Source organism: Prunus persica, chromosome G5 (genome assembly GCF_000346465.2).
Source record: "Prunus persica cultivar Lovell chromosome G5, Prunus_persica_NCBIv2, whole genome shotgun sequence".
Classification (NCBI taxonomy): domain Eukaryota; kingdom Viridiplantae; phylum Streptophyta; class Magnoliopsida; order Rosales; family Rosaceae; genus Prunus; species Prunus persica.
The window spans coordinates 11,700,773-11,717,645 of NC_034013.1; the positions used below are offsets into that span (position 1 = coordinate 11,700,773).

General features: G+C 37.2%; 2 protein-coding genes, 1 long non-coding RNA gene and 2 other non-coding genes across 5 annotated transcripts; 1 reads left to right on the top strand and 4 right to left on the bottom strand.

Moving 5' to 3' along the window:
- LOC18777569 (putative glucose-6-phosphate 1-epimerase) lies at positions 368-3,735 on the top strand. The gene is made up of 8 exons (XM_007209334.2): positions 368-1,126; positions 1,228-1,302; positions 1,525-1,581; positions 1,666-1,826; positions 1,919-2,053; positions 2,556-2,658; positions 2,741-2,840; positions 3,251-3,735. The coding sequence occupies exons 1-8, from the start codon at positions 1,016-1,018 to the stop codon at positions 3,418-3,420; spliced, it is 912 nt and encodes a 303-aa protein (XP_007209396.1). The 5' UTR covers positions 368-1,015; the 3' UTR covers positions 3,421-3,735.
- LOC18776259 (zingipain-1) lies at positions 4,191-7,217 on the bottom strand. The gene is made up of 3 exons (XM_007210178.2): positions 7,143-7,217; positions 4,914-5,271; positions 4,191-4,825 (listed from the first exon to the last, which is right to left on the bottom strand). Exons 1-3 carry the CDS (start codon positions 7,215-7,217, stop codon positions 4,191-4,193), a joined length of 1,068 nt encoding a protein of 355 aa, XP_007210240.2.
- Positions 9,328-9,987, bottom strand: LOC18777063. The gene is made up of 2 exons (XR_002271797.1): positions 9,924-9,987; positions 9,328-9,831 (listed from the first exon to the last, which is right to left on the bottom strand). It is a non-coding gene; the product is annotated as an uncharacterized LOC18777063 (long non-coding RNA).
- TRNAM-CAU lies at positions 10,070-10,141 on the bottom strand. Its single transcript has one exon. It is a non-coding gene; the product is annotated as a tRNA-Met (tRNA).
- TRNAM-CAU lies at positions 12,529-12,600 on the bottom strand. The gene has a single exon. It is a non-coding gene; the product is annotated as a tRNA-Met (tRNA).

The window sequence follows — 16,873 nt, forward strand, 5'->3', positions numbered from 1 at the left end:
ACAGGTATCACATACGCTGGGGCAGCAGTAAAAATAAGGAATCTTTTAGGGTCAAAACTTTAAATTGCACTTCTCTATTGATTTCTTTTTTAAATGGGTAGTTAATTCGGTTAATCAGATGGTCGCATGTTCATACTTGTCTATATCACGTGTGGAAACCAGCACAGATTTAATCATGTTTAGCTGGTTGCTATGTCCTATACGAACATGTAAATACATATATATTAACTTCAATTTTAAAACTTGTATATGCAAGTGGTAGTAATTTATTCTTAGTCATGACCCTTCAATCCTTGTTAATCAACCCAACAAGGTCGTATTCAAATCTACATAGATACATACTCATCTTTCCCCATAAAGTTGTTTACTTTAGACCTCATTTCTTCTTTATGTCATTGCTTCCAATTTTTCTTCCTCTTTATTAGACAAAATTGTTCCCATCATCCTCATAAAAAAAAACTGTTCCTATCATAAATGCTTTTTGTTTTTGGTTCCAAACCGCCATTGTGGGATTTTATGACTGTTTGGTCCAATTTTGAATCTTAGACGAGTTTGGCCATTTGGGTAACTGTTGCTCTGGAATTGGTTTTTGTCCTGCTTTTCTATTGCAAAATTTGGATCTGTTTAACAGCAAAAGTTTGGGTGTCCTTTTTTAAGAGGGGTTGCAGATATCTCGAGTCTGTATTTGTTGGTGTGGTTAAGAGGATCTGTAATGCACAGTGAGAAGTTTGGCGGTGAAAGAAACCAAGGTAGATAAATTGGTAGTTGGGACTTTGGTTTTCAGTTCACAGGAATATTGATTTGTCACAGGAAAGGTTCATGTGAAAGTTGAGATTCTCAACTGCTTGATTGAATGATTTGCTGACCTTTTCTCTCTTAAGTGTTGGGAGAAGTCATTTCCAGCCTTGAGGTCTTGTTTTGGTTTGTTGAGAGAGAGAGAGAGAGAGAGAGAGAGAGAGAGGTTCCTCCGTCTTCTTATTTATTCAATTGATGTTCTTACTGTGTTCTTGAAATAATGAATCATTCTGGAGCAACCAGTGATCAGAGAGCAGCAGTTGAAGTCTCAAAGGATAAGAGTGGAATTGACCAAGTTCTGCTTCATAACCCTCGAGGAGCTTCCGTTCAGGTTGGATTCTTTTACCTCTCTATTTCCATTGTTTAACAGATGCCCTCCAAGCTGCTTGTACTTTACTTGCATTTTGATGTTATTATGTGAATTCAATACAGGTTAGCTTGCACGGAGGCCAGGTTCTTTCCTGGAGGACTGAACGTGGTGAAGAACTGTTATTCATTAGTAGCAAGGTAAAAAATTCATCATAGTTTTTATCCATTTCATTTTATTTATTTATTGTGCTTCTTTTTTGTGTCCTAGCTGTTGTAGACCCATTCTGCAGTAGATAGTTCTACCATTAACAGTTCCTAATGACCATATAAATCATGAACAAATCGGAAATTTGTAAATTGATTTCCCTTTTGCTGATATTTCTGGATCAAATTAATATGGTGTAATGGACAACTTTGCAGGCAATCTTTAAACCACCAAAAGCAGTGCGAGGAGGAATTCCAATCTGTTTTCCACAGGTAATATTTATACAGAATCACAGATGTATATTATAAAGCACCCTACCTTGGTTAATTCTGGCTGATTGGTTTGCTTGCTAATAGGTTGGAAATGGATCATTGGAGCAAAACGGGTTTGCCAGGAACAGGATTTGGGTCATTGACAATGATCCTCCACCTCTACATCCCAATGATTCTAATGGCAAAGCCTACATCGACTTGCTGCTCAAACCATCCGAAGAAGATCTGAAGATTTGGCCACATAGGTAGCAGCATGAATTGTGAAAAATGTATCATAGCATGTTTTATGAACTTCAAATATTTGTTTGTGAAATAATGTTTGGACCATGTTTTGCAGTTTCGAGTTTCGTCTTAGAGTGTCACTGGCAGCAGAAGGGTATCTAACCCTGATATCGCGTATCAGGAACATCAATTGCAAGCCCTTCAGTTTTTCATTTGCGTATCATCCATATTTCTCCATTTCTGATATCAGGTACAGAATGTTCAAATTGCAAATGGAATTTGCCATTCTTATAATTAAGCATAATCTGTGGAAGCTAGCAACAGTTTTGGCCTGCAGGCTTTTAAGGAGTGTGCTGGCCTCATGTTAACAATGATACACACAAATTTGGTTTCCATGCTTTTGACTTTAAACAAACGAGTTTTCATATCCATGTATCTGGTTATTATCTTTGTCTACTACTCAGTTATATTTTGCATTCTTCTTATAATTAGAAATATTCCCTTTAAAATTTCAAAAAAAAAGGAAGAGAAATTTGAATTATGATAAATTATAGGAAGGACATTCAGCACTTTCCCTAAAGATATCCATGTCAAGTAGATCCCAAAACAAAAGCTTTACAGGTCACTCCATGATTGCCATCAGCTCAATCAGAAAGGAGCAAGTAGTATCATATTTTTGGTTAGCAAGTAGTAGAGTGATGCTAAGTTTGACTAAGTTCTGAGCTTTAAATGAATATAATATGAACTGACAGCGAAGTGAGGATTGAGGGCTTGGAGACTCTTGACTACCTAGACAACCTATTTCAGAAGGAGCGCTTTACAGAACAAGGTGATGCCTTAACATTTGAATCTGAGGTAATCATGTTTTTCCAAAACCTTCTAAGCTTGTTAGTGGCCAAAATATGCTCCTTCTTATGAAGTTTTCATTTTTGGGCAGGTCGACCGGGCTTATCTTAGGTCTAAAGATGTGATAGCTGTTTTCGATCATGAAAAGAAGAGGACATTCGCCGTACGAAAGGAGGGACTTCCAGATGTTGGTAAGAATCGTGTGCTTAACCTCAGTTTCAGGAAATGCAACCAATAGCATGTTAGCTTCCACATGATCAAAACACTCTCATATGCTTTATAATCATCAGCAGGCGCTTAGCATAAGGAGCCTTTACCCCAAAAAAAAAAAAGGAAAACAAATGAGATCCTTACTTGAAGGAATTGATTGGAAGCTGAATTTAGTAAGCAGAGGATGAGTTATTTTTGTCAATTTGGTAGTTAGGAACTAAGATCTTCTGAAAATCATAGGCTTAGGGGATCAGGGCATTAAGCCATAGAAAGTTTCTGTCTGAGATTGGTACTTTACATCCTTTTCCATGTCAAATGAAATATTTATATATCTAGCCATTTTGATTAAGTAATTAATCTTTGTGTTCTTCAACTTTACATGTACTCTCAGTTGTTTGGAATCCATGGGAGAAGAGATCCAAAGCCATAGTAGATCTTGGAGATGAAGAGTATAAACAGATGCTTTGTGTTAATGGAGCATCAATTGAGAAGCCAATCACCTTGAAGCCTGGTGAAGAATGGACTGGCAGATTGGAGCTCTCTGTTGTCCCTTCAAGTTAATGAATCGACTGGCAGATTGGAGCTCTCGATTCTGCCACAAGAGGCTTTCGAAGATCCAAGGCAAGCAAATAAAAATATACTAGAAGTATTAGGGTCAAAATGTGACTGTGCAATAAGGAAATCAATAAGAACATGATCACCTTTAATGTGGTTATGATTTTCATTACAGATTTTCCTTCAAAGGAGGTGGAGATATCTTTTTTTTCTTCTCCCCATCGTAGCTATACCCTAAAATGTAAATGGGTTATCTTTACTTATGAAACTTGTACACTGAATGCAGAGTCAGTAATAATTCTTTTTCTCTCTTTCTGCAAGTCCTGGCACAAACATTTGTTTTTCACCTTTATTTATTTTGCTAGAGACTAAAATAAGAACTAAATCTTTTGCTGATCATGCATGAAACCCAAAATTTGAAGCAGAAGATATGGATCAACATGCAGCATCAGATCAACTGCATAATCTGTTCAGATGCTGCATATTGATCCCAAGGCATATGATCAAGTTTTAGTTTTAAATTTGGTATTCAGAACATATATACTAGAAGATTAATTTGTGGTGCATCCAGGATTGGATTTTCAAATCAACTTTGGTTTGATGCTCAAATGATCAAGTCGTTCCTGTGTTTATTATTATTACGCATCCATTAACCCATCATTCCATTATGTTAATAATAATATATATGATTAATATTATCCCAGCATGTATAATATATGACTAATATTGTTTTATCCCAGCATCCATAATCATCCGTCGGCCGTGTGCTATTGTTTTTATCCAACAGCACGTCGATTGCGGGTTATTGTTTTACGCCGTTCCACATCATAAGTATTCAACGGGCTTATAGCATTGTCAGCAATATTACACAGATTGACGCCCTTATACATTCTGACATAGCCTTCCTCGCCCCAGTCTTCGCCCCAGGAATTTTTTACTATCCAGTAGTCCTCGTGATGATCTTCGGTCCTCCCATAGCCAACAATTAGAACAGTGTGTTTGTTTTTATATGGGTTATAGGAACAACCACCTCTAAGTATACCACCTTGGTATTCCTGAAATCCTGCACCGATTGAAATTGAAACTGGGATGGGCTGCCAGGCCACAGCCTTGGCTAGATCGTATTCGTTGGGAGGCACTTTCTTATAACCAGTTATCCGACCAAGATGTTCGTCTGTCTTGCTGCTGTCACATGTTCCCTGCTTAGCGACATAGCCGTAATTTTCTTCACTGTTGAGTCCTCCATTTCGTATTACATAGTCAAAGGCGGCAACTGTGAAACCACCCTTGCAGCCGTCGGCATTTCCACTGCAGTCCAAAATTTGCTGCTCGGACAGTGAAGTATTGATACCATAGTTCCAAGCCATACTCCCTTCCACTGCTGCCACAGCAGCAAACGCCCAACAAGAACCTACATATATATATTATACCAAAAAAATGGTCAAAATAATATAGAAGAAAATTTATATGGATGGTATCTAATGTAATGCTTCTTTTACCACATTGCCCTTGATTTTTCACCGGAGTGACCAAATTTTCATCCCTCCAATCAATGCTTACGGGAGGAATATCTGCATAGTCGTCTTCAGCAACATCATATGTAGAATCTACTCCAAATGATGAAATATATTTTGAGGGGTCGTCGTTTTGGCATGAAGCATAAATTGACAAGAACTCTTCAGCTGTCATGTCAGAAAACATATTAATGCCTTTCTTAAATGAACTTGTTTTCCCTTCTTGTTGCGTGTTGAAAAGTTCAATCGACTCAAATCTGGTTCTAAAAATTCCAAATCGTCTCTCTTTTTCAGAATTATTCGGATATGTGCGTTCATGCTTTATCATCCATCTCTCGAATTCCTGTGAAATATTCACTGAGGTGATTTGTGACATACCTCTGTGAATACTTCCCAGTAACAAGATGATGAACCATAAAATAATCCAAGCCATTGCTTAGTTTTTCAACTGATCGATGTATTAATGTTAATTTTCTCTTTATACTTCACGGTATTTATAGACTTCTTCTCATACTTCCATTTTTTTAAGGTGTTAGAAGTCAAGCTTTAATCATTGGAGGATGACTTTTGATTAAGTTTACCTTGTGTGAGAACAAATATTTCGGTAGGCAATAAGCAAATCACACATGGAAAAAGTAATATTCCTTATATTAACTAATTACTCCAATTAAATCCTATTTAATTAGGGAATTATCTTTTATTTAAGATAGAAATATCTCTCTAAATCAAGAATTCGATTTCCAGCAAATCTCTTTGATTAATTCCTATAATCTTTTTTGGGTAAGGATAATTCTAATTAAATATGGATTATTCTTCATACCCTAGCAAGCAAAGAGTCTATAAATAGATGGCTACACAACACACTCCGACCTTTATGTTATCTCCGCATCTTTCTCAAGATCATTTAACTTACTTAGGCATCGGAGGGCCTTTGGCTAACATCCCCCAAGTGTGATCCGTTGACCTAGATTTGTTTTATAAGAACTAAGGAAGAAGAAAGAAAAGGAAGCTCAAATGGTGGAAGAATTACAAGCAAATATTCCTTCATGTGGAAATTTACTCAAACATTTTGGTGCTTTCATTTAGAGCTATGAAATATACTTAAAGCGTTGCTATCAAATTTAAGGAATTTGTTTCCTTCCGTTCATCACTCAACCAAAGCCTTCCAAATAATCATGGTTGGAAGCAAGACCGTCGTGACGAATCAATCCACAACGGATCCAAGCTTCCATGACGTCGTGGCATCGAGACAGCCACCAATTTCCGCTTACTCTCGTCCCCAGGGCCGAGAGGCACTATTCCTGTGCCAGCCACTACGCCTCTTTATGGTCTTGCAGCCAGCATTACCGTGCAGCTGCAAGGACTAGCCGCTCCAACAGCCATCACCTTTTAGGTTTCACTACTGGATCCAAGGACTACCATCATGGAGCCGCGGCGACGCACAGCGAAACCTCCAACCTTAGCGCCGCAACCGACTACGGCCCGATTATGGAACAAATACGTCAATTCCCTCATTTGCCACCATGCATGACATTTGCTGCTCCCTGGCACACCTCCAACGAAACCCTAGCCCAAATGCCATTAGGCTCCACATAATTTTCTCCTCTTGATCCTAGTAGCCAAGCAAACCTCAATCTCATAGTCAAACAACTGATCACAGAGTCGATGACCAAAACCAATTGGTTGGTCAACTCCTCAGGCATATTGACCTGGTCTGCGACCTTGGACTCAGATCCCATGGTGAAGAGAGAAGGATGGACAAATACACCGACAGACAGGTTGAGCAGGTGCAAGCTAGCAAGGAGAAGGACAAAAACGTACTGCCCAGCACGCTAACATGTCACAAGGCCAAGGTAGAACGAGTCTCTATTTGAGATTTGGTCTAAAGACCAACGTGCACGAAAGGTTGAGCTCACGATCCAAGAGTGTTCGCTCAAAGCTAGGCTCATAAGGAGATCAACCTCGTGAGCTCATGAGGTAAATGAAGAAAGATGTTCACCAGCCAGCACTAGAAGAGCTAATTTATTACAAAAGCCATATAAAATCCATCGCAAGCTCTGTCCACCAATACAAGGTGCAGGCAGGACAACCGAGGAGATCAACCCCCGAGAGTCAATAAGAATGTCAATCAGCGACCCCCGCATCATGGGAAACACCGACTTGAGCCGCAAGCCTTGTGAGTAGAGGACATCGAGAGCCTCGTGAATAATCGACTTTGAGACTTGAAGGTTGAAAGAGACTTAGAGGATGCCCTGAGCTAGTAGATGGACCAAGTGAGCTCTTCTCCATTCACTAATAAGATAAAGCAGGCGGCCCCGCCAAAGGGATTCACAGCGCCTCAAGAGCCATCTGAAGCATTTCAAGAGTGTCACGACTCTCTACAAGTACGAGGATGCGTCAATGTGTAAAGCATTTGCAATGACCTTGTAAGGAGCAGCTCAAGACTGGTTCCATACCTTACTATATAGGTTGATCAGCAGCTTTAAAAAGCTAACACTCGTCTTCACAAAGAAGTACACCTCCTACCTGACAATCAAGAAGCAGCCTTACCACCTATTCAACTTGCGCAAGAAGTATGATGAGTCTTTCCGAACCAACATCAAGATGTTCAAGGCCGAAAAAGCAAATATTGTAGGATGCGATGATTGGATCACATCCTCTACTTTCAAGAAAGGCCTACCAGCAAAGCACGACCTATATTGCGGGCTAACCATCACTCTCAGCCATACTCTGGCAGAGGTCTTCGCTACTGAAAAATGCTACGCACTCTGGGATGAAAATCAGATCGCCACCAAAAAGTTTGCCAAGCAAGTCGACCAACTGCCCAGGGAAGCGGGTCAAAGGAATGTTAGATCCAGCAGCAAGACCATGGGGGAAATTGAAAGTTGCAATCTCAAGAGAGCGCCCTAACAGATGAAAGCTACGCTGAGTTATCCATCTCGATACATCAAATCTTAACCAAAGTGAAAGACAATCCCTGGCTTTGGAGACCATCACTCTTGAAATGAGATCCAATTAAGAGGGATACCAAAATGGATCGGCAAGATCAATGCCCTCACTTTTGCTATATATCAGAAAATTTGATACCCAATTCATGGGGGCGGTGTCGAGCAGATCAACAGCTATAAGGCGATGGCGAGAAGATGCTTAGCCCAAGGGTTGAATAAAAGCAAGCAAGCCCAGTTCATACCGCTAAGCCGAACAGAACAAGCAGAGGAGAAAGCAGATCCTATTCTCAATAGTCAAGTAGACCAGAAGGGAAAGAGTATAGTAATCTCCCAATAGAAATTAGAGAGCCAAGACCAAAACGAAGGAATCCATCTGGAGGTCTTTCCTGAAGAATGATGAAAGCCCGAAGAATACATTGAGCTAGTACCCATTGATCCTGACAAGCCAGATAGAATATTATTTGAAAATATTAAGAATATTTTATAACGTAAATCAATAGTTCAAACCGCACTCAAAGGTATGGCATTTCCCATTTTTATAGGAACTTATGTACAATATACCAAGTGGGCTCCACTTTGCCACATCACTCACTCAAATTGGAGTAAATGACCTAGGTGCGCAAAATTACTATAACACTCATACCACATCATCAAACTTAACGGACTTTTAATGTTAATGGAATTGGGTAATGTAGAACATCAAACCTTGGTCAATGGGGCAAAGTGGGTCACTTTGACTTTAAAGGGGTAAAGTGAGATTTGACCAATGTTTCAGTATGCACTGTAGCACTTAAGCCTTTTACCAATAAAATTTCTCTGATTTCATCGAGGTTCTCTAAAAAAAATGGAGGCAAAGGCGGACCTACGTTAGGACTGTAGTGGGCTCCAATCTAGTCCTATTTTTTAGAGTAGGCTTAATTTGTAAGCCAAATTTAGATAAATCAAATTTCAGCCCAAAGCTTCTCTCTATCTCTCTCCATTTTCTTTCTCTTTCTCCTTTAATCCCTTTGCCCCTTTTCTTCTTTCTTTTCTCTCTCCTTTCTCTCATCTTTTTCTTTCTTCTCTCTCTTTTCTTGTTCTTCTTCTTTCTCTTCGCCATTTTTATTTTCTCTTTCTTTCATTTTGTCTTCTCTATTTGTTTCTCTTTTGTTTTATTAAGTCTCTGTTTCTCTCTTCTTTTTCCATGCGTTTCTCTGTTTATGTATTGACGATGGTTTTATGTTGTGAAGATGTTATGAGCTGATGTTGAACAGGTGGTTTGACTAGCTTGATATTGTGGGAGTTTTGGTGGAGGACCCGACTATAGTCCGAATCACATAAGTGTCCAAAAATAATTTAGCCAATCCCTGTAAAAAAATCCTAGATCTGCCATTGAAGGGAGGTACAACCAATGAAGATTTGTTTTACCAATAAACTTGTATATTAGGATATATAGAGTATTGTTTTGCCAATAAGGAAAGGATAATAAATAAACCCAAAACGCAATGACACAGACAGAGGACCGAATAAAAAGACAATAATAAGTAAATAAAACTCCAGCACTAAAATTGCCACCAACAGAGACTCGCCGCCGCCGCCGCTGTGAGCTTAAAGAAACGCTCGCTTGGTGGAGTTGAAAAGCCTAATGGCAACGGATCTTAATTGGATGGTGAGGAAAAACAGGCAAATGAAAACAAGCAGAAAAATATTAAACCAGAAGTTGATCATTGTGGAATTGAAGTAGGAGGTTCCTGCACAACTACCAGAAAACCTCGGTGTAGGGGAAGAGGAAGAGTTATCATCATGATCCCCTTGCTCTTGCTTCTTGTTGAAATTGTTCTTGAATATTTCAAAACGTCTTTCCCTCTCTTCACTGTTCAGGTAGCTGCGTTCAATCTCCGTCAGCGATCGCTCAAATTCCTCCGTAATGTTCATGGCCGTTGCTGTTGCTTGGGATATAGAAGCCACACAAGTCCCTACCAAAATCATAATGATGAATAACATACGACTGAAGAAAAAAGTCATTGCTAATTCAAATCATGACACTGTTTCACAAAAAGTCTCAAACCCTCTTATATAACCACTAGCCACCGCGTGCCGCGTGAGGAGGGAAGGCCTTTCCAGCAAAGCTTTTTATTATTGTCCTTAATTTTATTTTTCCACAAGTCCGTTTTGATTTTAAAGTGAGAATTTTAAAAAAAAAAATTAACAATTTATCAGAGCCTAGTTTCGATCTAGGGACCTGTGGGTTATGGGCCCACCACGCTTCCGCTGCGCCACTCTGATTTGTTAATTATATATTATTAACAAAGATATAAGAAGACGGCAGCAGCAATACCATATGCATGCAGTAGAAAACCTATTTATTTGCTACGTACGTCATTAATTTCAGACCACATGCAAAAATATTTGTAGCCAACAAACCCATCTCATGGGGTTTTGAAATCGAATTCTGATTTATCTAATTTAGATTGTATAGGTAAATTATTTTGTAGTTATACTAATTTAATTATATTTTATAGGTATTTACCTATATTTTGTAAAAAGATAGGTACATTATTTAGATTTATATTATATAGGTTCACTATTTATCTATATGCACCTATACTTTTCAGGTCCCTAATTTACCTAGATTATATAAGTAAATTATTTACCTATAACTCTTTATGTTCTTCATTAAGACTATGTATATTAATTTACCTATATTTTTAAGTACAATGATTTACTTATATTTAAAAATACAATTTAAATAGGTACATAATAATTTTGAATTTAAAAGAATGGGTACATTAATCTATAAATGAAATTTGAATTAAAGAGAATTGGTAACAATTGATGGAATGAAAATTTGAATATATTGCAAAATAAAAAATCCCCACGCCCAAAGAACACATAGAAACTAAATTAATTGTAAAAGAAACAAATAAGTTGCCAATTTGGAGAAGAAAAAAAATAAACATTAAAGCGGGTGTATCCAATTCAAATTTTTAATGAATTTTATAGAGTTTAAAAGTCTGGAGGTATTCAATTTAGATTTTTAAAGAGTTTATAAAAGTCTAATGGTATTCGATAGTGATTTTAAAAATTCTTAAAAATTTTAAAAGTTTTGTGTTATCCAATTGTGACTTTTAAAAATTCTTTGAAAATTTGGTGGTATTCAAAAAGTTAATGACTTTTAAAAAGCTTATTAAATGAAGGATTTTTCCATACTTTTAAGACTAATTTGTTAATAACAAAAGCCCTAAAAAAAGGAAATATGATAAGAAGCCTATAAATACCAAGCAGTATATGGCCCGAAGTGGATTGGCCTGTGCTCGATGGGCCAAAGCCCAGCTCGATTAGTTGTGTAAGCCCAATCGGCCAGGTCCATTATAAGAATAGATAGGACTTGGGCTAAGAATTTGAAATCCTAAATCGAACGGCCGTCTAAACTCAAGCCAGTCTGCGTATAAATATATTTAAGAATAATGTAATATGCAAGAGTAGTTTCATAGGGGACACATTTGACTATGTGAAACGAAATAAAAGACTCAATAGTGGAGCAAGTTACGGCTACATCAATAAGCACGGAACATATGACAAATGAACATGTTTGGTAGATAACTGGTTATGAGAAAGTGCCCCCCATCGAAAAGGATCTAGCCAAGGTTGTGGTCTAGCAGGCCATCGTAGTTGTTATTTCAGTCAGGTAGGATTTCAGGAATACAAAGGTGGTGTACTTAGAGATGGTTGTGCCTTTGTTTTTTCTTTTCTTTTCTTTTTCTTTTTTTTTTTTGGCCATATACCAGCATACACTTTGTTCTAATTGTTGGCTACGGGAAGAATTGTCACGATGACTATTGGATAGTAAAGAATTCATCGGCGAAGGTTGGGGCGAGAAGGGCTATGTGAGAATTTATAGGGGTGTCAATCTTTGTAATACCACTGATGATTCTATAAGTCCGTTGGATAAATATAGGGACCCGCATAAAACGATAACACGTAGTTGACCCGTTGGATAATTATGGAGATTGGGATAAAACAACATGGAGGAATGGGATAAAATAATAACACACGGATGATCCATTGGTGTCAAATGGGTCAGGTCGACCTACCACTGTATAAGTTTGGCTCGTTTAAATGAGGCACGATATAGCTCAAGTATGATTCTTGTCAAGCTGTGTCAAGCACAACCCCAAATTTGGACCTTTGTCGGACTCGATGATGCCCAATGAGTCAAGCCGGCCCAAGGCATGATATGAGTCGGGCCGACTCGACACATGACATGAATCAGACTAACTCGAGACATGACATGGATCAAGCCGACTCAAGACATGACATAGGTCGTGTTTGGCCTGAGCCCGTTACAGGCCCAACCCACTTATCATAGAAAATTAATAATAATGTCAACGGGATTTAAACCTAGCACATTTTCAAGCAAAAACTCAACCAACTTACCACATCAATTATCATGCTTATTTTGAATAAAGTAGAAATTAAGATTATATAACAACGAAATAAGTTGTGGGTGCTAGTTTGTCATTATATCAATGAAATAAAATGACAGAAAATTCTCGTTAAAAAAACAGGAAGTTAAAATGGGCTGGTGGTTTGGCCCAATCATGCTTTGCATGAGCCTGTAGCTGATCATCCATGGATGATAAGCCAAAAATTGATGAAAAAGTATCCTAATATATCAGAGCCTAGTTTCGATCTAGGGACCTGTGGGTTATGGGCCCACCACGCTTCCGCTGCGCCACTCTGATTTGTTGATATTATTTTGTAATTTGATCTATATGAACCTTCTTTATTCTCAAAAGGCTTCCCGAATAACAGAGGCACATGTTAGGCCTACTACATATATTAGTGCCATTAATTTCATATCACAGATAAAAAAAAATTACAAATTTAATTATATACCTAATCTTAGACATAGTCTTATAAAGAAACACTATATTATTTAAAAATTATAAACACACTATAAAAAAAACCCCCAAAAATCGACAATTGTATATTTTTTAATTTAAATAATAAGATGAAATATCTTTATTACCCTTTTAACATAAAATTGGAATTCTAATCTCTTTATCTTGCGTTGAAGTCAGAGTAGAACTCATTTCACGAGCTCTAGTCTCTCATCTTCATCTTCAACCACAGTTTTCAGTTTTTGTTATTCCATTTCTTATTTTGAAATCACCTTTCTCTTCGGACTTTTTGGATTGTGCGGATGTCTACGTCTCCTCTCCATTATTGGCTCTGACACTTTTCAAGGGACCAAGCCTCAGCTCGCCAAATCGGATCATCTCGACCTCTCCAAATTCGTACTCCTATACTTTCTTCTTCATCTTTTTGTTTTTGGTTGTAGATTTGTGGGCGAAGGTATGAGATTGAAATTAAGGTGGAATGTTACAGCGATATCAAAGGAACCTCTATCTCGACAAGTCATCGTCTCGGCGTAAACGACAGCCGAGGACCTCACCGGTTGTTCTAGAGTACTGCACAACGCTAGTGACTTGTCGTCTTCAGTTGTGGAGGAAGATGGAGATTTCGCCGTGTCGTCATCGTCGTTGTTTGGTTTGGACTTGGAATTTTTGATCTTTTGCTTCAATTATGTGTTTCTCTTTGGATTTTAGTTAATTTGAGGAATGTATTTTAAGCTTTGATAATCAATTTATCATTACTATTTAGGTTATGGATCTCATTTTTGTTTAACAATCTACTTCTATGATAGAGTATTAACAAGATAGTTATATGACAGAGTATTGACAGTGTACTTCTATGACAGAGTATTGACAGTGTACTTCTATGACAGGGTATTAACATGTACTTCTACGACATAGACTACAAGATAGTTTTATGATATAGTATTAACAATGTACTTCTATGAAGAGCCCCTGCTTGGTTTTAGCAAATTTTTTTTAAAATAAATTGTTTGGGTTTTTAAAAAAATTTTGGGCTGGGCTTGTTTTGGGTTTTTTTTTTCAGTTTTTAGTTTTGGTTTTTTTATAAAGCTAATTAGTGGCAATCATATCATCTATAGGAACTTAAACACCAATTTCTTATGCAGTAAATGAGTTTTAGGGATGTTTCTAAAGTGCTTCCATGTGAGGTTCTTTATATATATAATTTCAGCCTATATTTTGAGTATAATAATGAAGTTCCCTAATATTTTTAGCAGGGAAAAAAAAAAAAAAAAACCATCTCAGTGCCCCACTCACTATTTTATAATAACATATCATAAATAAACACATCGATTTGTTTTGGGGGAGCTTCTGTAATGAGGGATAAAAGTGAAAGATTATAATGAGGGTATTCAATCCAGCGTCCAATAATAATTTTGCACTAGATCGAACGACTATTAAGTAACCCCTCATTATAAGTCCTCATTTTTACCCCTCAATATAGCCTCCAAGAGGTTTGGGTTGGGTTGCACCAACAATTATACTTCAATGAAGATGGTTAGTTAGTTTAGTTACTAAATGGGACCATATATAGAGAAACGTGTCCAGCATGTCCGTGAATTGATAACAACCTTTGATGTGTTGGTTTAAGGTTTTATGAGGAACAACAAAACCAAACCTATCCACCCAACAACTCCTTGGCTACGAATTAAATCCATGGAATAACAAGTGGGCAGTGAGGCTAAAATCATCAAGTCCCTCCTAATGGAGGAGGTCTTGGATGGACCGGATAGATCAAAATACATAGAAAATTTGACTTTTGTGTGGGTGATCAGATACAATAATCCGACCGACAAACATAAGAATTTCTCTTCAATCAGATCATTAAAAATTGCTTACTTACCAACCTTCTAGGAGGAACAACTAAACCAAACTTATTCACCCAACAACTCATTGGCTACTAATTAAATCCATGGAATAACAAGTGCGCAGTGGGGCTAAAATCATCAAGTCCCTCTTAATGGAGGAGTTCTTGGATGGATTGGATAGGATCAAAATACATAGAGAATTTGACTTTTGTGAGGGTATCAAATACAATGATCCGACCGACGGATACAAGAATTTCTTCTCAATCATATCATTAAAAACTGCAAACTTACCAACCTATACTCCTTATGTACCTCATTAGAGCATTTGTCAATCATTCAGGTTCTGTGCTGATAGCTAAAGCCTAAATTGATGTCAAAGTTCAGTCAATATTGCACATATAGTTTGGATAGATAAATCCAAAATCTCTTAAGTTATGAATTGGGATAAAACTGTAAAATATGGGTTTACTTTCCAAATAAAACAAATAGTATTGACTTATAAACTCCACCTTCTGCACACACATCATCATTATTTTTACCAAAATTATTCAGTAATTTCTTAAAGCAGGTCATTGCTCAAATGGGGTTTTCAAGTCTTGATGACTTTTCAAAGACATTGATTAATTGAGCTCAGTTTGTCATTTAAGCTAATTCCTTGAAGCTCAAGGTTAAGAGTCTCCCAATGCTTACTAAAGAAGAAGTATTCTAATATTCCCTATCCAAAGTACATGAGGCCAGATTTGGCAAATCAAACTGCTAAACACATAACAGACAGCTGCATCTTATCTGTTTTTTTTTTTTTTTTTGCATGCTCCTCTACCATGTATTAATTAATTCCATTTTCACCTCCAATTCAAACATGCAATTCCAACTCTACAAAAAGAATGCAACCCAAATCAAAGCACACAGGAGGAGGAGGGCAGGTTCTTCTAGCTAGCTAATTATGCAAACCTCCAAATTGTAACATGCCCTTTGACAATTTGGATGCCCTTTTGAAAGAGAAGTTCTTGACACCTGTCACAATCTGGTGGATTCATCCACTGGTGGGCACCACACTAGGAACCTAGCTCCATGCTAGCTTTAAAAGTAGAACCATAATGAAGCATTTTGCACCAACCAGCATGGACAAGAATGGCCATGGTGTTAAGAATTTATTTGTGATGAGAGCCCTCGAAAAGGAAATGGCAGTTCATAGTTGGCTGAGGGCCTAGACATGCATTAGGACAAGAGTGGGTGTGTTTCCATAAGAAACAGAAGAAGAAGACAGATTAGGGGCCAAAAAAAAAAAAGTGGACATATAATTTCAACTCTGTCAAAAGTAGCAATATATATGATTGGCCATATTCTTTGTCAATTTTAAATATATTTTTTAAGTTATATATCTTATAATTATGTTCAACTTTCTAAGGAATAAAAAATAAAAAAACTTAAGTCCACACCAGGTCCCATGAGGGGGGAGAGAGAGAATGATTCTTTTGTACAGTATTTTTTCTTTCATTTCTCAGATTAATTTTGCTTAGGGAATAGGGCCATTGGACAATGGTGGTTGATGCCTTGGTGGATATATATTTCTAAGGGAGACTTTGGAAAAGCCCAAAGGAGAGAGAAAATTTTTAAAAGAAGCCAAAATAGACAAAATTGCCCTTATTTTTTTTTTGATTTCTTAAGGAATCCTTTACATTTGCATGCCTTTGGTTTGAAAGTTGAGAGGTTTTTCTGTCTTTTTTGAAAAAGCTTTGGCTTTTTCCAAAAGTGAAAGTTTTTTTATGGGTAAAATCTAAATTTACTTATTTCTAATTAGGTGTAAAGAGTTTAATAATAATGGCATGGGACCTATGCTTACATACATAACAGTAACTGGTGTGCTGAGATAATGAACCTAAACATAATAGAAGAATTGACTTTTATCAACCAATGCTTTAAAGATTGGAACTTCTCCAATCAACTCAAATTGCTTTTTTTTTTACTATTTATTATTTATGTCGTTCAACTTTATCCATGTGCTCAAACACAAAGGAAAATTGTGGTGGTTGGGTTTAGATTGGAAGGAAGTGGAGTTCGTGTTTTTATAAGTTTCATCCCTTTGAAGAAATTTGTAAAACATAATATGTTAAATTGTTGTCTAATGTATTTATAAGTTTGTTAAAGAGCGATTGTTGTCTACCTTTATAGTTAGATTGTTCCCTCCTTCTCTTCTTCTCTCATTTTCAAAGACAAAGTTTTCTCTATTTGTCTTGATTTTGTTATGATTTTAGACCTGCGTTTTGGCA

What these genes read in the sequence shown, in the direction of transcription:
- LOC18777569 (XM_007209334.2), top strand. Translation starts at nt 1,016, where the DNA reads ATGAATCATTCTGGAGCAACCAGTGATCAGAGAGCAGCAGTTGAAGTC. An exon ending in TGTTATTCATTAGTAGCAAG is followed by an intron (nt 1,303 to 1,524) that starts GTAAAAAATTCA and finishes ACAACTTTGCAG; the next exon opens with GCAATCTTTAAACCACCAAA. An exon ending in TTCCAATCTGTTTTCCACAG is followed by an intron (nt 1,582 to 1,665) that starts GTAATATTTATA and finishes GCTTGCTAATAG; the next exon opens with GTTGGAAATGGATCATTGGA.
- LOC18776259 (XM_007210178.2), bottom strand. Translation starts at nt 7,217, where the DNA reads ATGGAGAAGAGCTCACTTGGTCCATCTACTAGCTCAGGGCATCCTCTA. An exon ending in TTCAACCTTCAAGTCTCAAA is followed by an intron (nt 5,272 to 7,142) that starts GTCGATTATTCA and finishes AATATTTCACAG; the next exon opens with GAATTCGAGAGATGGATGAT. An exon ending in GAAAAATCAAGGGCAATGTG is followed by an intron (nt 4,826 to 4,913) that starts GTAAAAGAAGCA and finishes ATATATATGTAG; the next exon opens with GTTCTTGTTGGGCGTTTGCT.